This window comes from Crocodylus siamensis, chromosome 1, assembly GCF_052110815.1.
Source record: "Crocodylus siamensis isolate JL-2025a chromosome 1, ASM5211081v1, whole genome shotgun sequence".
In the NCBI taxonomy this organism is placed as follows: Eukaryota; Metazoa; Chordata; order Crocodylia; family Crocodylidae; genus Crocodylus; species Crocodylus siamensis.
Genome location: NC_143395.1, coordinates 28,771,244 through 28,791,336, shown reverse-complemented (window position 1 = coordinate 28,791,336; position 20,093 = coordinate 28,771,244). Strand labels below are relative to the sequence as shown.

The 20,093-nt window shown below is 47.5% G+C and overlaps 1 protein-coding gene across 1 annotated transcript; it reads left to right on the top strand.

The window, feature by feature from the left end:
• The first annotated feature begins 4,204 nt into the window (after positions 1–4,204).
• Positions 4,205–15,921, top strand: RSAD2 (radical S-adenosyl methionine domain containing 2). Its single transcript, XM_090031376.1, has 6 exons — positions 4,205–4,481; positions 7,646–7,807; positions 8,661–8,890; positions 9,748–9,897; positions 13,034–13,066; positions 13,692–15,921. Exons 1-6 carry the CDS (start codon positions 4,205–4,207, stop codon positions 13,854–13,856), a joined length of 1,017 nt encoding a protein of 338 aa, XP_089887502.1. The 3' UTR covers positions 13,857–15,921.
• Positions 15,922–20,093: the final 4,172 nt, after the last annotated feature.

Sequence of the window (20,093 nt, the reverse complement as noted above, 5' to 3'; positions counted from 1 at the left end):
CACTATGCTGCTGCAAAAGCCTTGTCCCAATCCACTAGCCCTCTTCCAGTCTTTAGGAAACCTTTCTCAGTCTGCAGTTTCCGTTCCCTAACAGCCTAGGGCAGGAGTAGGCAACGTTTTTTGGTCGGAGTGCTGAAAAATACCACAATGCCTACCTCGGAAGGTGCTGGAGTGCCGGCATGGCAGCAGAACAAAATGAGGGCAAGGGGTACATGGCAGGATGCCCTGCTAATGCCCCTTGCCTCCCACCCAAAGCCCCTGCCCCCCAACCCTACTGCCCCTTGTCCTCCACCCAAAGCCCTTGCCTCTCTTGCTGCCAGAAGCTAACAACCTACAGATTATGGAGTGGATCTAGCCTGCAGACCCTTTGGATGCAGCCCATGGAGCTGTCTTCAGTGGCATTCTAGTGGACTTCCTAGTGGCTCAGATTGGAGCTTAGTTTTTCTTACCCATTCCCCAAAAATATTTCCAAGCACTGCTCTATGCCAGTGGTGTCTAACCTTTTTGCCCAGTGCGCTGGATCCAAACAGTGTTTCCAATCCAGTGCCCAGGCAGGCACAGTGAGTACCATCCAGCTGTGCAGAAAGGAGTGGGGAGACAGGGGGCAGGTTGGCAGCAATTCAGCCTCACAGGGAGAGGAGCTTGACCTGGCTTCACAGACAGGGAAGGGGGCATGGCCTGGCCTTGTGCGGGGGGCGGGGGGGAGTGGGGAGGAAGAAAGCATGGCCTGACCCAGCCCCACAGGGGGAAAGAGGCATTGTCCAACCCCAGTGGGAAGGAGGGGTATGGCCCAGCCCTGTGGGAGAAGGGGGTATGGGCAGGCCCAAACCCTGGGGATGGAAGGGAGCATGGCCCAGCCCATCCTGGTCCCATGGACAGTGAAGCGGGTATGGCATGACCTGTCCTGGCCCCGATCCAGAAGCAGGGGGTGCCTGGTCCTGGGGAGAAAGGGGGTATAGCTTAACTCCAATCAACCATGCAGGGATTGGGATTCTGTGATTTGGTAGTGGGGAGTGTGGCCATATTAAAAGACAGTGCTCCCCCACTGCCAAATTTCTGCACCCGGGTGAGCATATCCTGGACACTGGTAGTGGTGGTAGTGGTAGTTCATTGATCCAAGGATGACAGCCATTTAGTAAATGGAAAAGTCAGTGAGTCTGTAGATGACTGAAATATCTTCCCTTTCACTTGTGCAATTTTTGCCTTTCCTGTAAGTGGCTGAATGTACTGCTTTTTGGGCCTTTACATTACCACTGCCTTTTTCAGAAATAAAACTTTTTTGAAGCTTAGCTTAATGATAGTTTTCTTCACCGAAGACTTGATCCCTGAGAACTGTCACAAAAACAAGGTTTTCATGGACACATTAGTCCTTTACTCCTTGGGGGTATTCTTTTTTTACAATATGTTTAGAAGGTACATTTCCCTATGAGCATAAGTTTCAAAAGGATGGTCCTGTGCATCCCAAACATCACTTTTAACTTTACTTTCTCTGCCTGACAATATTAAAGTATTATTTTCATCAGCTATTAAGTAAGAATCTGTTAAATGTTTTCTTATTTCAGAAGCACAGCAGTTATTTCCTTGTAACACAATGCACAATTTTGCCAATATAGTCTATCTTGCCATCATGAGATTTAACACTTTCAGGATATCAGGTGCATCTGTATACATTTATAATCATACAAGGATTTTTCAGTATGTCTTCAGCTGTCCTCATGCGCTACTACAGTAACAGGCTGCAATTCCTGAGAGCTGACTGTAATCCACTGAGGCACATTTATCCTGTTTAGAATAGTATGCTTGTGTCTAAGACTGCCTTTTATTCTACTTCCTAGAGGGAAAACATTACCCATCTGATGAGAGGTACCAGATTTTTCATCTGTACAGGTTTTATTCTGCACTTCTGATACTTTGCTCGGGCTCCAACCGCAAGGTAGGAAGGGTGGTTCTGAGTTTGCCATTTTTCTTTTCTTTTCAAATAACCTCCACATATGTTATTTGAATTATTATTTTTGTAATCTTCAGAGATTAAAGAGGAAATACACCCTGTTGATGACAACACATGCACCTTATCAGCACCTTTCTAAGATCCAAAATGTAGGCAGCAACTCAAATCCACAGCACTGTGAGAAATGGAATCAGGGCTCTCACAGGGCAACTGCTTTTTCTGGGGAGAGGTTGGTTTGAAGTCAGGGTTATTGAGGTTAGGTCTTTTTTCGGACTAGATGTCTCTTTCAAAGGTCAGTGACCTGAGAATGAGGAGGCACACCCAACAGCTATCTACCATTTTCTGGGTAGATTTTTCTTGGGTGTGCTTATCATTGATCTGGTAAAAGCAATTATCATGGACCTAGGGCATTGGGTTATGTGCAATCAACCTTGCTTTGTGGAATCTAGACAGAATGAGCGAGGAGGACCAAATGGAGACTCAAGAAGAAATGAGTGAGGACAGGGACATGGAGAATGGTGATGAAATGAAGTGAAGACACTGAAATGGAACATGTGGATGACACGGGTTGTTCTCTGCGACTAGATGCCTGCACGTAGGGATGCCTCTTGAAAAAAGGCACTTAGATGTGCGGTGGAGTGGGATAGCCGAGGGGCATTGTGCAGAAGTCCACCCCTGGATATCCAAGGGTAAAAATAAAAATGTGGAAAAAAACCAGAGCTTCGGCAGCACGCCCTTGCAGTGCGGAGAACTCTGGACTGTGCAGTACGTGGGGCTGCAAACATGTTTGCAGCCCTGCATACCGTACGACCACACTTGTCTGGATGTGCCCAAAGAATATGCCTATGTAGTCACATACAAACTTACCCACACTGCAGGAATGCTAGAATTTCAGCCTGCTCAGAAATGACAAAAATGCTATTTCCAAGGCTTGAAAACTGCCACAGAGAGGGGGACAATCCTGTCCTTTGGGTACAAGGTGGATGGAGAAAAAAATTATTTGGGGGGGGGCTGAGCATGTGTGTGCATGTGCACCCCCCTGCAGGTAAATCTGTGGAGGAAGGGGCAAGGGAAGGTGAAAGGGCTATGGAGGGGGAAGAGAGTAGGGCTGGGGCAGACCCTGCACAGCCAGGGTGGGCGTGAGATGAAGCCACCAGCAGCTTGTCTGGGGGGTGCAGGGAGGGGGTGGCAGCTCCCGCCACTGCACACAGCTTGGCAGGCATGGAGGGGCGTATACCCCTGGATCTGCACAGGGCAGGGTGGCCTGCTGCTGAGGGCTGGGGCTGCGCTGGACTCTTCCTGGCAGGGGCTGGGCTGTGCTACACTTGGGACGGTGGCAGTGGTGCTGGAGATGCTATGGCGAATTTTGGGGTGGCTGCAGCTCCCCCCCATAACCCCCTCCTAGTGATGCTGCCGCCAGCCTTGAGTACAGTGCGGCCCAGCCCTCCCCCTCCAGAAAGAGCCTGGCACAGCCCTGATCCCAGCCCACCGCAGCAGGCTGCCCTGCCCCACGCAGATCTGGGGGCACACAACCCCTGTGCCTCCCAGGGTGCGTGTAGCAGCAGGAGCTGTGCCCCCTGGACAAACCACGCACGGCTCAGTCCCGCGTCCTGCCCTGGCTGTGCAGCGCCTGCCCCCCCCAGCCCCACTCCCTCCCTCCCCACGCCCGCTGAAGCCGCCAAAAGCCTGCTGCCCGGCTGCCTTGTGGCCCTACCGCTGCCCCGTGTTTGGGGGGGCAAAGCCGGGTTACCCGCCCCTGCTTCTGTGGCTTATGAAGCCTACTTCAGTTCTTCTGGGACAGCAGTTCCCGAACTGTAGGTCGTGGCCCCAAATGGGGTGACAAGATCAGTGGACGGGTGGGAGTGAGGGGCCACCCTGAGGCCATGGGGCCAGAAACGGGGTCCTGCCGCGGCAAAGGTCAGGACGCTGCTCGGGGCCATGCCTCACCTGCCCCCGAGCTGCGGGCAGAGCATCAGGGGCTGGTCTCAGGCGGGCTTGTGCCTGCTGGGCCCGCGCGTGCCGGCAGGAGCCCGGCTCCCGCAGCGCAGCGCAGCGCAGCGCAGCTCGCCGGACTGGCGCTGAGGCGCGGCCGGCCGAGGGGCTGAAGGGACCAGCCAGCACCTGCCCGGGGGCGGGAGGCGGCGGCAGTGCGGTTGCGGTTTCGCTTCTGGGGAATGGAAAGCGAAACCAGCCCCGCTTTCCCCGCCCGCTCCCGCTATAAAGCCGCCCGGCCGCGGCGCCCGCCGCTGCCTCGCGATGCTCCGCCTGCCCCTGGCGCTGGCCGCGCTGCTGCTGCGCGCCCTGCGGAGCCCGCTCAGCGTCCTGCGCTGGAGCCTGGCACACGTCTGGCCCCGGCTGCGGCTGGTGCTGGGGCGAAGCGGCCCCGGCCCCGGCCCGACCCCCACCAGCGTCAACTACCACTTCACCCGGCGCTGCAACTACAAGTGCGGCTTCTGCTTCCACACGGCCAAGACCTCCTTCGAGCTGCCCCTGGAGGAGGCGCGGCGGGGGCTCGCCATGCTGCGGGCGGCGGGTGAGCGGGGGCGGGGGCGGGGACGCGCCGGACCGAGGTGCAGACGGCAGCATCCGCGCCCTGCACCCGGCTTCGCTGATCGCTCCTGCGGTTTGGCACTCGCTGGGCTTGGCGCCGCGGTTTGGCACAGGTGGAGCCGGGCAGGCCCTGAGAGACCAGCCAAAGGGCTGCGCGCGGTGACAGCCAGGAGCGGAGCGGGGGCGTGCTGCCCTCCCCTTGGATCCCTTTTCCACACAAAGTTTAAAACCAAGTGCCTGGCAGTGGCTGCAGGAGTGTAGGCTGTAGCCGTGTTAGTCTGAGGACACGGGCAGACACGGTTCTTTGGGTAAATCTGAAATCTTTCATTAGACCAGATCAAACAGTTGGAAAAATTTTTCTTTGCAACATTTCGGGTGTAAATACCCTTCATTAAGCTAGGGTATTTATGCCCCAAAGCTCTTGAAGAATAATTTTTGCAGCAGAGACAGCCGCTGCCTACAAAACCTCCCCGCGCCGCCGTGGAGCTGCGCCCAGAGCTGTGCAGTCGGCCACAGGGCAGCAGCAGCACTGTGGTGGTGGCCAGGTGGCACGCAGCCATCCCCACCACCATCCCATGCTGTGTGACAGCCACAGCCGCCACCACACTGCTGCTGCCGCCCAGCTGCACAGCTCCGAGCATGGCTCCACGGGGGCAGTGGGAAGATTTGTACTGCATCGCTTGCCAGCAGACCCCCCACAGAGGAGCACCCCTGCCCTCACCCCCTGGCCCTGTTTCTGGCTGTGGTGTGCCTCCTGAAGCTGGCAGCAACCCCCGCTCCCTCAGCCCCCAACCATCTTCCCTAGCACTTGCCAGCTAAGTCCCCCAAGCCAGCACGCAGCCGCCACCAGCCCACACCACCAGAGCTGTGCAGTTGGTCACAGTGCGTAAGCAGTGGTGCAGTGGTGGATGCTGCATGCAAGCCCTCCTTTCTACCCCCTGGTTGGGCAGCACATATGAGGCCTGCAACAGTGGTTGCCACTGCACTGCCACTGCCGCGCCCTGTGCCACTTGTCCACAAAGCTGTGCAGGTGGCCATGGGATGGTAGAGCAGGGTGCAGTAGCAGAGTAGTGGTGGCAGCCTCCATGTGCAAACCCCCTGTCAAGCCAGTCGGCACGTGTATGGCCTGCAGAGTGGCACCCCTGCCCTTACCCTCTGGCCCTGCTCCTGGGAGTGGATAGAGGGGCACACTCTACCCCTTCTTGATCTACCCCCGCAACACCTTCCCTTTCCTCCATCCTGCCCCACCTCTTCCCCCCACACACACTTACCTGCTGGGGTGGGTGTCAGTGTCTGTGTGTGCCTCTGCGTCTACATGTATGTGCCTACATGTCTGTGTCTGTCTGTGGGTCTGGGGGGCTGTTGCGAGGGGCATCAGGGGAGCTGATGAGGCTGTGGGGGAGAGTGCAGGGCACCAGCAGCACTGGGGGGTTGCTGTGGAGGGCCTTTAATTTTTATCATGGATTTTGGGGTTTTAATCAGAGAATTTGTAATTTTTAAATGGAGAAAACCAGGATCCCTGGTAATGAGGTACCTTACCATCTGCACCCCCCCTTTTCAATATTCTAGATCCACCCATGGTGGCATCTATGGGATAGATGAGACATAGCTGCAGCCTACCATGTGCACAGTAGGACTGTGTGAGCAGGCAGCTATTCGACCCGGCTTCAGATCCAGCTACTTCAGATGCCAGGGATCTGATCTGGAGCTCCATACCAGTTTCCTGCTTCAATCTGGCCAAAGTGACTCCAAAGCTTTGGAGCCACCTTGGAGATCCAGCCATGGGGTATAATGGGGAATCAATGAAATATCTATAACTTTGCTGTGGTTTTTTGTCTGATTTGGATGAAACTTGCAGGGGTGGTAGCCTGTGCTGAGACCATGAAGCCTGGCAAGTTTCAAGAAGTGTCACGAGTTTTACCTGTCAGCAGCTAGAGCTGCAGGGCCCTAGAACCCAGAACCCCTGCACATATCTCCTTGACAGCTGTCACACAGCAGGGGCTATCAGGTCTGCAGCTTTCATCCTGCTGTACTTTAACACACACAGTGTCACCCACGTTATGTGTTTTCCTTGTCCGCAGCTTGAGGTGCAGTTTCCTCCAAACCCCTGCACTTATCTCCTTGAAACTTGGCAGGCTTTCTGGCCTCAACAGGGGCCACCATCCCTGCAGTTTCACCCCCCTATGGTGTAACACATATATGTGACGTGAGTTTTGCTTTCAAGAATTTAGGGTGCAGTTCCCCCCAAACCCCTACACCAATCTTCTTGTAACTTGGCAGGTTTCATGCTCTCCACAGAGGCTACCACTCCTGCAAGTTTCATCCAAATCAGACAAAAAACAACCAAGTTACAGATATTTCATTGATTTCCCATTATACCCTATGGCCAGATCTCCAAGAGGCTCCTAAGCAGTTCAGAAGCTCCAAACTGCTTTGGAAATCCTAAACAAGCCAGCACTTCAATCTGGACATGCTGCTTCAGCATCCAAAGCATCCGAAACTTCTCTGGATCTGCAGCACAGTCCAAAGCGTCGCGCAGATAGGTGACTCCTGGCATACACAGATTGCAATAGCAGCTGGAGCTGTTTTAAAAAATAAAAAAGACAAATTTGACATGTGAAAGATGTGGTTTACAGTAAGGAGTAAATTGCTGTTCCAAATTTTCAAGGCTAGGTCATTTTTTAAAAATCTTGGTACCCAAATGCAAGAGGCTAGGCATAGATGTTGGCATTTTTCTGTTTCCTGGAAGACCGAGGGACTGATGCTGCTGACCCTGATTTGCAAATCCTGGACTTTTAGTTAGTTGCATTGGGTAGTATCTTCTAAGATATTTTCTGTAGTGAGAGAGAGTTGGGGTCCAATTGTAGTTCATGGGAATTTTATATGTTTACAAACTAAAGCAGATCTTCTGCTAGAAAAAATAGGTTTCCATCAGGAAGTTTTTAAATTGGCTTATTTACTTCAGAGGGGTTGACTTGCAAAAAGACTATGAGATCCTGCCTTGTGAATTGTGACTGAGCAGCAGTATCACATTTATTCAAGTCAGTCATCACTATCCGTTCTGTGCAGTTTGCTGTGAGAAAAAGTTTGCCACACTTTAATATATCTGAACTAAACAGTCTCTTTTTCTTTTTTCTCATATACTAGGTATGGAGAAAATTAATTTTTCAGGAGGAGAACCATTTCTGACTGATAGAGGAGAATTTGTGGGCAAATTGGTCCAGTTTTGCAAGCAAGAATTAAAGTTACCAAGTGTCAGCATTGTGAGCAATGGCAGCTTGATTAGAGAAAGATGGTTCAAGAATTACGGTAAGAAAAAACAAAGTTCACATTTGAAAAAATACACAAGTTTTAGGACTCTTCTCACTTCAGCTTCTCACCAAGTTGCTTATTAAAATAATTATTTGGGAATAGTTTATTAATACTACATGTATGGTGAATAAAATCAAGAACCAGATAAAATACTTTGAAACTAGAGATATGTAATAAAGTTTCTTATGTGCATTTTTAAATCAAATGTGATTAGACTGACTACCTTAACTTGTTACCAAACAGAGGGCATGTCTACATAAGATGTTTACTGTGAGGTAGACTAATTAGCTCCGCAGTAAACCTCTTGCTACCTTGTAAATACAAGTACTATCCTGCTACTGAGTTTTTTACTCCACAGCATCACATGTATAGATGCTGCCTTGGCTGGCTGGGGCATGAGGATGCTTCAATGCTGGGGCTGCCTGCTAGCTAGCCCAAGCTAGAACACCCTTGTACCCCAGCCAGCCCCTATGCAGCACACTGAGCTTGGTTGAAGTGGCCCCGGGCTGGCAGGCTGATTCCCTGGGCCCTCTTCCCTCTGGTTCAACATGCTGGAGTCTCTGGCACACGTGTAAATGTGGCACCTGGGAGCAACAAACTCTGGTGCAGTATGAGCCAGAGTTTATTGTTTCACCTTAACAGCGGGTATATAGATGCACCCATCGACTATGTAAAGAAGTAGGGTGTGCCATGCCACTTGAAGTACAGTCTATTCCTACAGTCCTGTTTAGTAAGGTATCATGATAGATTTTGAAGGTGTACTTGAAGGTGGAAAGGGACAGTGCTGGATGATAAATTGCATACTAGAAAAAAATTATATTATTTTGTCTTAATTGTTTTCTCTTTTCAGGTGAATACCTAGACATCCTGGCAATTTCTTGTGATAGTTTTGATGAGGAAGTCAATGCTTTAATTGGCCGTGGGCAAGGGAAAAAAAGCCATGTTGAAAATCTGCAAAAATTGAGAAAATGGTGTCAAGAATATGGCGTGGCTTTTAAATTAAATTCAGTGATTAATAGATTTAATGTGGAAGAAGACATGAATGAACAGATTAAAGCACTGAACCCTGTTCGTTGGAAGGTAAGTCAGAAATACAGGATCATGTGTTCCCTTTCCAGGGGAGAAGGAACAGTTTGGGAAAATGATGGACAGATCTTCCAGTTGCATTAATTAGAACCATTTCCATTTGCATGATCTTCCTTTTGCATATTTTCCATTTTCATAAATTAGAGCCTTTCTTGTGCAGTGAATTTCTAGACAGGTTGAAGCATTCCCCAAACATTTTTTCTTTATGGTATTTAGGATATATTTCATGATATATCGATTTAGTTGTTTTTTGATAGAAAAGAATTGGAAAAATAATGCCTTTTTACAGCTAAAACATACAAGTGCCATACTGTTAATGTGAAAAAAAGCCCAAAGAAGACTCAGCACACTGTAGTAATTATAACGTGTATTTTCCATTAAAAAATACTAATAACTACTTCTTTAAAAAAAAGCATGTAAAGATAACATGCTTCTAAAAGGGCAAAGCTCATGAAAGACTTTCAACAGCAGGCAGGTCATAGGGGAAAAAAGCAAGAGCCTGATTCTCTTCTCCATTACACTATTGTTACACAATTGTACTTGCCTTGAAAAAATCTTTACACCAGAATTAAACTGGTATAAGTTGAATATCAACTCTTTATTTGAAAGAAAATTATAAGCAAAATTTTAGCTTCACTCAAACAGATGGTAGTCTCTCACTGACTTTGCTGTCAGGATTTCACACTGTCATTTTCTCTTATTTATGCTTGTTTTATGCTCTGTGATATGACTTCACTGTCTTCACTGATGATACAGTTGGTTTTCTCCTTTAGCAACAGTGCCAGTCATGTCCTGAGCTCCATGGCAATAACGATAAATAAATATATCATCAGATATACCCTGTATTTCAGGTATTCCAGTGTCTGCTCATTGATGGGGAGAACGTAGGTGAAAATGCTCTGAGAGAAGCAGAGAAATTTGTTATCAGTGATGAGGATTTTGAACGATTCCTGGATCGCCACAGAGATATCTCATGTATAGTGCCAGAGTCAAATCAGAAGGTAAACACAAATCTTTATCATGATCTAGAAATCTTGTCTAGACAGCAATAATCATGTTAATTAACACTTGCTTAGAAATTTGCTAATACAATTCCTTTAGCAACTGTTTTTGTTATATTTGGAGACAAGTTGCTTTTTCAAGTTTATTTTGATTGGAAACTGCATAATATTGGGATTCTTACAGTGATGGAGCCTAATTCTTCTCCAGTTGAAATCAGTGGGAATTTTGCAGTAGGGCCACAAGGCAGCCCAGCAGTAGATTTCCAGCGGCTGGAGCAGGGGTAGGGAGGGACGTGTGTGCGCAGTGGTGAGGGAGGGAGTGGAGCTTGGGCAGGTGCTACGCAGCTGGGGTGCAGGGCAGGACTGAGCTGCAAGTGGCTCATCCAGGGGGTGGCTCCTGCTGTTACCTGCACCCCAGGAGGCACCTGTGTACCCCCAGGTTTGCGCAAGATGGGGTGGGCTGCCACTGCAGGCTGCTGGGGCTGTATTGGGCTCTTCTCAGCAGGGGGGGCTGGGCCAGGCTGCGCTTGGCAGTGGGCAACAGCAGTGCTGGGAAGGGGAGTTACAGAGGGACTGCAGCCACCTCAAAATTTGCTGTAGCCCTGACCCCGCTGCACTGCTGCCATGTGGCATCTACTCCAAGCACAGCTCAGCCCCGCCCCCTGCTGGGAAGAGCCTGGCCACAGCCCACCCTCACCCCCTGCACAAATATGGGGTACACAGCCCCCATGCCCTCCTGCAGTACATGCAGCGGCAGGAGCCGCCACCACCTCCCTGCGCCAGGTGTCCCCTGGATGAGCTTCTCGCAGCACCATCCTGCTGCCCACCCCTGCTGTGCAGAGCCCACCCCTGCTCCATTCCCTTCCTCACCACGGGGGAGAGAGGGGGCAGATCAAGGCCCCAGCAGTGAGGGAGGGAGCGGGGCACAGGCAGGAGCAGGGGCTGGGGCAAGTGGGTCCTGCCTGTACCCCGCTTCCTCCCTCACTGCTGGGGCCTCAGCTTGACCCCTCACCATAGCCCTTCCCCCTCCCCACACTCCTTCCCCCACAGAATTACCTGCTGGGTGGGCACATGCGTGCATGTGCATATGCACTCAGCCCACCCACCAAAGAATGGTTTTCTCTCTCTGCCTATGCAAGGTGGACAGTTAATCCTTCTAGCTTAGGGGTTGATGACCTTTTGTAGTCGTGACTGCTTTAATGGAGCCTAGCTCCGTGAGTGGATAGCTTCCAACCTGGCCTATGCCACAACTGGAATGAGAGCCAAAGCTGGGACCAGACCTAGAGCTGGACTCACCATTCCCTGTACAGTGCAGCTGCTGCTGCTTCTCCCTACCACTGGGGCAAATTCCTCCACCACAGAAATGCCACCAAGCACACTGCTTCCCTCTAGCTTGGCTCCAAAAGCCAGATAAAATGGCTCTGTGGGTCAGATCTGGCCCTGGACTGTAGACTGTGCACCCGTGACATAGTTTCACTTTTGTCAGTGGTATGATAGTAGCAACCCTCAAACAGACTATGTCCTGGCAATTTCAAGGCTAATCTAAGAGGCAAGTTGTTCTGAGCAACAATGTGTCTTTAATGTGATTCCAACAGCTGGCCATAGGCTCAGATCATGTTCTTTGTAACAGTTTAATGAGCATTAATGAGGTGCGAACAGCTTAGAATAGATTGTTCCCTTAAGAATTAGCAGGCACAATTAAATAAGCTTATGCTGTGTCTGATATTGAAAACAATGGGATTTGGCAAATGACTAGTGATAGCAGCATGATTTAAAAGATTTAAATGACTTCCTGATTTACCTGCTACTGACTTGAGTGTCCTAATGAAAAAGCAGCAAATCATTAGATTTGCTAAGACTATGCGGTTACCTTAGTTACAGAAATCCTAGATTCAAGAAATGGAAAAAAATATATATTTATTATAGTTATCCATGTCTGTTTAGAATCTAATTATCAGAGAGTTGTTTTAAATTTGACTACCTGCCCCTACTGCTGCAGCAGGAAAAGCAGCACCAGGGGCACAATAAGTGTGGGAAGGTGGGGACAGGCAGTAGGGGAGCAGGCAGTGTGGAGCCAGCTGTGGGCAAGTCAAGCAGCCTGACTCCTACCCCTTGCCGCACTACACCTTGTCTGGGGCTGCCTTCTCCCCCTGCCATTCCCCCTGTCCCCATCCCCTACTTGTCCCACCTGCTGCCTACCTGCCCTCCTGTCCCCGGCTCCTGTCCCTCAGTGGCCACTGGTCCTGTTTTGTACCAAACCATCCTGTTTTAAACCCTTCGTCCCCTGTCCTTCTCTGAATAAGGAACAGACTGCAAAAAGTCCTGTTTTTTCAGTTCATTGGTGGAAATACATGCCAATCATTTGTCCTCATGATTCTGTTGGCTGTGCCTAGAGAGAGGATGATGTACAGTGAGGAGGAGCAGGGTTCTGATTCAGCTGTGGAGGGAGAGAGGTGGCCTTTATGTGATGACCCTGCCCTTTGTTGCTGATTGGCTAAAGGGCCTGGTGGCCCCACCACTCACTACTGATTGACTGAGGAGACAGTAGCCCTGCTGATTGGCCAAGGGGGTTGGGGGACTCAATATTCTGGGAATGCATCAGTGTCCATACTTACCTGCCCTCCTGCCCACCATGGCCTCTGCCCCCCTGCTTACCCTCTGGCTCCAGCTCTGACCCAGGGCACAGAGTATGTGCTTGTTTCAACCCCAGCTGAGTAGCAGTGTCAATAATGGCAGCAGCTCCTGTTTGGGCTCTGGGGGTTCCTTTTTAGCTTCACCCAAATATATTCTGATCTGCAATCTTTTTTCTCTTATCTACCTCTTTCCCTTGGGCTCATTTATAGCAAATGCTACTAACAAAAGATACCAGGCAAAAAAATTCAGTTTAAATTTTCTTTGCTCAGACCAGGAATAAGTTTCAAATACCTCCTAGATGTATTTTTAAACAAATGCACAAAGGGCATGATCCAAGCCTACTGTAAGAAATGAAAAGACTCCATTTGATTTCCAGGCTTTGGGTGAGGTCCAAAGGAAGTGGATACTTATTGTGTCTGTGCTTTACTTTTCCCCCAACTTTCAGTAAAATGGGCTTTGTTGTATCTAGTAATGTGTGCTTTTTTCTTCTGATCTGTTACAGATGAAAGATTCATATCTTATTCTGGATGAATATGTAAGTTTTTTGGTTTGACAGTTGATGAGTTAATATATTTGCTGGTTGGTTAATGTGGGCTACATTATTCATGGTTTGGCAGGCCAGTGGAATTATTTCTGTGTAATGTTCACTCTTCTTGAGGATTTTAAACAAGTTTCTGAGAGAATCTTATGCTACACGAGGATTAAAAGGAAATTGCTTTCATGAGCATAAACACTTTCATGGGCCAAACATAGGCCCTCACCCTGCCAGCAGACCCTGAGTAGTTTGTCAAGTGCACAAACATTCTCCTGTGCTTATCTTATGGCAGGACTGGGAATGTACTATGCTTCTGTAACACTTGAATCTCAACTGTGAAATCTTAAAGAGTTATTACTAATGTGTGCCTGGAGGTGTGTTCATTATCCATATGTAAACAAAATAGGCTTCCTTTAACTCCTATTTTAGGAGGCAAAAGTCATGATTTTGTGAGGCCCTGATCATCTAAAGACTATGTGCCTAGGTATAGTCTTGTTGGGATCCAGTCAGCTTGTTCATGTGCAGAGTTGACAAGAGTATAAAACTGTGGGATTGGAGCTCAAATTATTAATTTTTTACAAACATTATGATTTTAAAAAACTTTGTCATTTCTTACCATCTCTAGATGCGTTTTCTGAACTGTAGAAATGGACGAAAGGAGCCTTCCAAATCTATTCTGGATGTTGGTGTTGAGCATGCTATAAAATTCAGTGGATTTGATGAGGAGATGTTTCTGAAGAGAGGAGGAAAATACGTATGGAGTAAAGCAGATATGAAACTAGAATGGTGACCCAATATAGTCAGTCATGACAATTTGCACTTTTTAATACAGGCAGTCCTCGATTTACAATGTTTCGAGTTACAACATTTTACACTTACAATGTTTATAAATTGACACCATGTTTCAACTTTCTGATGTCAGTTTCAACTTTACAACACTTGATTTGATGCCAAGCCACATCAGCAAATGAGTGCGCTGGGTCACCCATCTTGCTGAAGAACATGTTCAAAGTTTCTTGGACACTTTCTTTAAAAAAGCAGACAAGACTCCAGGAAAACCTGCAGCCAAGGCTCCTGAGAAGACTCCAGCCAAGAACCCTTCTAAAAGTCCAACCAAGAGCCCTTCAAAACATCCAGCAAAGTCTCCTCAAAGAAGTCCTTCCAAATCAATATGATTGTTATTTACAGTATAAATGTATTAATATAACTATATTACTCATCTATAATTGATTGAGTACAAAATGTGTTATTTTTGTTGAAAATAGGGTATCAGGCCTTGGTTCAGGAACCAATCCCCTATTTATAACATTGTTTCCTATGGGAAAATTGGTTCCGAGCCACAACATTTCGACTTAAGACCTGGCTTTCAGGAAATATTTGTGTCATAAGTTTGAAGGCTGCCTGTATAAGGATTGGTTTTTATTTTTGCTCTTCATCTCTACTAATGTCATAGAAGTGATGTTTAGGTTCGTTAACTATAACATCAGACATTAGCCTGTTTTAAAAGCAGTGTTTCTGACATTTAGATTGTATTTTTATCTACTGTATATTTGTGAATTGTTAAGTAATACTAGTGTTGGGTATAAAAGCTAATTTCCACAATTTAGTATTAATTTATATCTGAAGGTGTTAAACTGCACCTTCTTGTATGCTAAGATTTACTGTAAAGTGTAAGAGAATGCCTCAGAAGACATAAAACCTAATGCAACCTCATAAAATCTTGCTTTAATAACAGAATATAAATAGGTAGAGCTCTTTTCAAGAGAATTGTCCGGCATAGTTCATAGGAAATAACAAGATGCAATTCCTTGATTTGTCACAAGGGGGCAGCCCAGCAGATCTTTGAAGTCTCTACTGCCTTTCTTTTTGAACAAGTAGTAATTCAGGCTCTAGTTAACATTTTATTTATTTGCTTATTATGTTTTATCAAAGGTGGCTGCTATTAAAGGTAGTTAGTTCCATTTACAGCCTATATGCCTTAGCTACTAAATTGATGCTAAGCCAAGGCATTTTTTAAAGCTATACAGACTGTGAACTTTATGAATGCATAGCTAAACAAAATAAAAATCAAAGACAGGGAAATAGCTCTAGCACTTCCTTAACACAAAGCAGCCGTTACAAACAACTGTCCATTCACTATAATACAGTGAGTTAGATATGTTAGAACTTCAGACAAAATTCTCCTGACTTCTGTTGGCAGTTTTGCTGCAGTAAAGACTGCAGGACAATATTCAAATAATGTATTTGTGTTATTAAGCATGGTTCTTTTTCTTCTGGTTCAAAACTGAACAAAAAAGAGGACAAGGCAAAACAGTGAATAGAAAATTAATTAAAGAAGTCTCTGAAATACTAATATAGTAGTGGTTTAAGGAATGTTCTGATTTTCAGATAGGATTTATTGCTGTGGGATTTTACACTGTGCTTTGCTACAGTATGGGTGCCTCTACACATACTATTACTGTGCATGAATAAACTCCGAAGCTTAGTGATTTGGATCTTATTGCTCCTGGGTGCATCATCTGAACGTGCACCTGGGAGCAATTAACTTAGGAGCAATAAACTCCAGAGTTTTTCCCTGTGTTGCACGTGAAGCTGGGTTGGAGCAGCCCCAGCTGGCAGGCGGCTTGAGGGGTCAGCCTGCCAGCCTGGGGCTGCTCCCCACAGCTCAATATGCTATGGAGGAGCTGACTGGTGCATGAGGGAGTTTCAGCGTGGGGCTAGTTGGCAGGCAGCCCCTGGCACGGGAGCACTCTTGTGTCCCAACCAGGCCCTCCAGCATCTTCATGTGAGTTGCTATGGAGTTTTTTCCTCTTCAGAAGGCTAGTACTTTACGGCCATGTCTACATGAGATGCTACTGCTCAGTGGTTACTGTGCATTTATTTAGTACTTGTATAAGCAAGTACTAAATAAATGTGCAGTAACCAGAGTTACTGCGCAGTAGCACCAGAAAACACCTTTCAGGTGATGCTACTGCGCAGTGTTTTAGTACTACTGTGCACTAGTGTCTCAGCACGATTTCTGCCATGTGACATTACTATGCAGTCGGCGTCTTGTGTAGATGCACCCTACAAGTACTATCCTGCTGCAAAATAAATTAGTTTACTCCAGCCTAATAAGATAACTCTCAGATGTTTACTGGGCAGCTAATTTAGTCAACTGCACAGTAAACATCTCGTGTAGATGCACCCAGTGTAGTGGAAAATGCTCAGTCCTACCAAGTATAGTAGTCTTTCAACAGACATACAAGCTGCCTAAACCAAAAACTTAGGAATGAGGACTTGTTTTGTAACATTATTGACGAACAAACACTTGCATAGAATAAGCTCTTTTTATACCTTTTAAAATTTTAGGTACCTTTATATGAAAAATTCCCTTTCACCTAAAGCTTTAATTTCTTGGTTGTAATAATTTTTTTTTTTTATGGCTGTGATTAAATAGCAATCTAGAAAGACTTTTGCTGTTTTTGCATTGATAGAGTATGCACACCATTCATACTAGATTAAATAGTGATCCCACAAAGTTACAAGCATGCATAACTTTGAATACGTATCCAGCAAAATTAACAGTAGGCACATCTACATGTGCGCTTTATTGTGGAGTTGACTAATTAGGTCTCCAGTAAAGCGTCATCATCTACATGTGCACTGGTATTATGGCACAGTAGATTAATTAACTGTGTCCTAATAGTGCTGTCAAGGACTGTAGTATCTTAGGACACAGTAACTTACTGTGTTGAAGCCCACATGTAGACGGTGACTGGGGACAGCTGGGGCGTGAGGGTGCAAAGTACGGGGGCTGCCTGCCATCCAGCTGTGCACTTTAGCACCTTTGTGTCCCAGCCAGCCCCTCTGCCACCCAGTGCCAGTACCTGGAACCTGGAGTTGACTTCCCAAGCCCCTGCCAGCTTGGGGCTGCTCCGCCTGGTTCAGGCTACTGTGGTCCCAGGTGCAGTGTGTGTACAGGCACCCTGGACAACAGCAGTTTGAGCATCTATCTGCATGTGCCATTGAGGCACCATGATAAACTTCAGCACAAATTCCGTCTGAGTTTATCACATTGCCTTAATAGCACATGCAGATGCAACCAGTGAATTTTAAAATAGGAGCAACCTCTTTAAGTTACACATATGCATATATCTTTGTTGATTTAGGACTTCTAGATTATGCTTAACATTATTACCATGGGATAATTCAAGAAAGCAACCTTAAGCACATGTTTTTGTCACATCAGAGTATTAATTTGTGTAATAATTTATTAGCACTTTTGTTACTTTTTAACCTTCTGGGGAGAAGACAATTGATATTAAGATTCTAATGCAGTTGAAATTACTGGGAATATTTCCCAAATAATAAATTAAGGAGTGGGTTTTATGTTTTATTTCATATGGGGTTTTTTTTTTCAATGTGAAAGGCTTTTTTCACATTTAAATGTGCTGAGAAAATTCAGTCCTATCAAAATGCATTTAATATTTAATATTGAACATTTCTGTGTGTATTTTTGTATAAATGTTATGACAACATATTGTACATTGAAATAAACAGTATTTTTCTTCCTTAATTTTATCTTATGTTTATAAAATATAACCCAGAGCCATATTTTTTATAATTGAGGTAAAAAAGAGGCTCTGATTTTATTTATCTAAGGGCTTTCGGTCTGCCTCTACAAAGTGCAGGATCTGGGCCTGCAACTATAACATCTATAAAGATTAAGCACTATAACTGTTTATTTACTGCAATCCCTTTGTTATATAGCCAGACTCATTGTGTGTTGTTGCGAGAGCAGTTTTCTTAAATTGTGCTGTCAGGCTATACAAGGGATACAAATGTCCACACAGTTTTGAAGGTGGAAAAGGGAATAGAGGAGTGATTCTTGACTAGGATGCCAGGTCACCCTAGGGTGCCACAAATTCCTTTGAATATGCCCCAGGAAGTGTGAGGAGATGAAATAAGAGCAGGCTTGGGCTCCACCTGTCTGGTTGCACCCCTCCCCCCTGCTCTCTGGCCCCACTTTAAGCGCTGTAACAAATTAATTTTTGAAATGGGGTACTGCTTAATTCACAAAAGTTATGGAGAGGTGCCTTGAGTCTAAAAAAAAAGGCAAGAATGACTGCAATATAGTATCCTTCTACCTTTGTAAACAGAAATGACAAAAAAGATCGATCTAGGGTGCAGGAGCATGGCTGTTCTACAACACCATTGTCTGGTCTTTGAGATCTAGGCTTACACTATACTACACTGGAAGTCTAAAAATAGAGGTTTTGGGGAGTTGCTAGGGCTGGCCATTTTTTATGTAAGTTTGCAAAATATTTTGCTACTACAACCTCCTCTCTGTTCTATTGATGAGCTGGCCCAGTGGTGTTCAGCCCCAGCCTGTGGGCCAGATATGACCCCAGCGCTATATCATTCAGCCTGAGGGGTGCTCCCCATAGGTCCAAAAATTTGGCAGTGGCACCGCTCCCTGCTATCAAATTTCCAGACCCCTGAGGGCCTGACAGCAGGGCCTGGCTGGGTTGGGCAGCGCGGGGCTGGATTCCAGGGGCTGGGCAGAGGTAATTCGGGGCCTGATCCAATTCACCCAACGGGCCAGCCCTGCCACACTCCCGTGTGGCCAGTGGAGCCAAAAAGGCCAGCACCACTGGGCTGGCTCCTGTCTCTGACATCCATCATTTCCTGCTGGTGATGCTGTTCCTTTATGCAGGTAAGAGAACTGGCTGCTGCTTGATGCCTAGCTACAGAGGAAACCCAGCCTGTCTCTGGGCCAAGGCCTCCAGTCAAAACAGTGTGCAGCTTCTCCAGCAGCCCTGCTCCTCTCTCCTCCCTCACTGTCCTTTATTCTTTTCTGCCCTTCAAATGATTTTGTGGCCCCAAAAGAGGCAGACGTCATACAGCCTTTATGCAGCCTGATGAGGCCAAGTCAGAACAACTCCAGTGAGGCAGTAACAAAGGAATGCTGTAAAACATTTTATTTTCATGCTTCCACACAGTTTTAAATAATGTTCACATACAGCACCTCACATTCATTTATTTACTTCAAAATAATCCTTTAAAAAAAAAAGTCCCGCAAAGCTAGCGTTGCCAACTCTGAATCTATTCTGGGAGGTTTCCGGCATGGGCAACTAGTGCCGCCTAAGTCTGGAGGAGCACCCGCAAAAGTTGCTGGCAGCGTTGGCAGCAGGGATGGAGCTGGTGAGCACCCACAGAAGCTGCTAGCAGTGTCGGGGATGGCCCTATTGGGGGGCACCATAAATGCCTAGTGCCTCCTGAGGCTGGGGGGGCACGGTGACTGCCCAAAGGCAGCGGGGGTGGGGGCATGGTGGCAGCAAGCAGGCACTGATGTAGGCGGCGAGGGTGAGCCGAGTAGGGATCACCCGCATGCGGCTGCAGTGGTGTTGACGGTGGGGGGAAAGGGGGTGGTAAGCACTGACCAGTGGTCGGTGATTACCCACAACCGCTGCCAGCAAATGGCAATCAGCAGCGACGAGGGGAGGGGGGTGGCAAGCAGTGACCGCCTGCATCGTTGGCACCAACCGGTCTCGGGGTGCACTGCCAGTCCCAGGGGGTGCACCCCCTACACATCTCCAATGAGGGGCACGTGCCCGCCCTACCAGTCGCCTGTGGTTTCTGGAACGGCAACAGGCTGGAGACACACAACGGGAACGGGCCCGCATGCTTGGTGTATCAGTTAGATTACACCCTATCGTTAGCGTGCATAGACTTCACACCAGGAAGACGAATGCACATTAGTTACATTTAAAAAAAACCAACCACCCACTGGACGACTACGTAAATCGGATTCAACATTTAATATTTATTTTAATGAATGCCCCCAGCATTTCTCTCCCGGGGCGGGGGGCATCTCCTGGAGATTTACATCCAAGCCCTGGAGGCTCGGGGCAGCCCAGCGGGGCTGGCGGCCCCATCGCTGGACGCACGGGTTTGCAGAGCGGACAGCGTCCCAGCTGAGGCGCGGGCGGGGGGCTTAGCGCGGGCGAAACAGGGAAGGGCGGTATTGCGGGCAGGTCGCTGC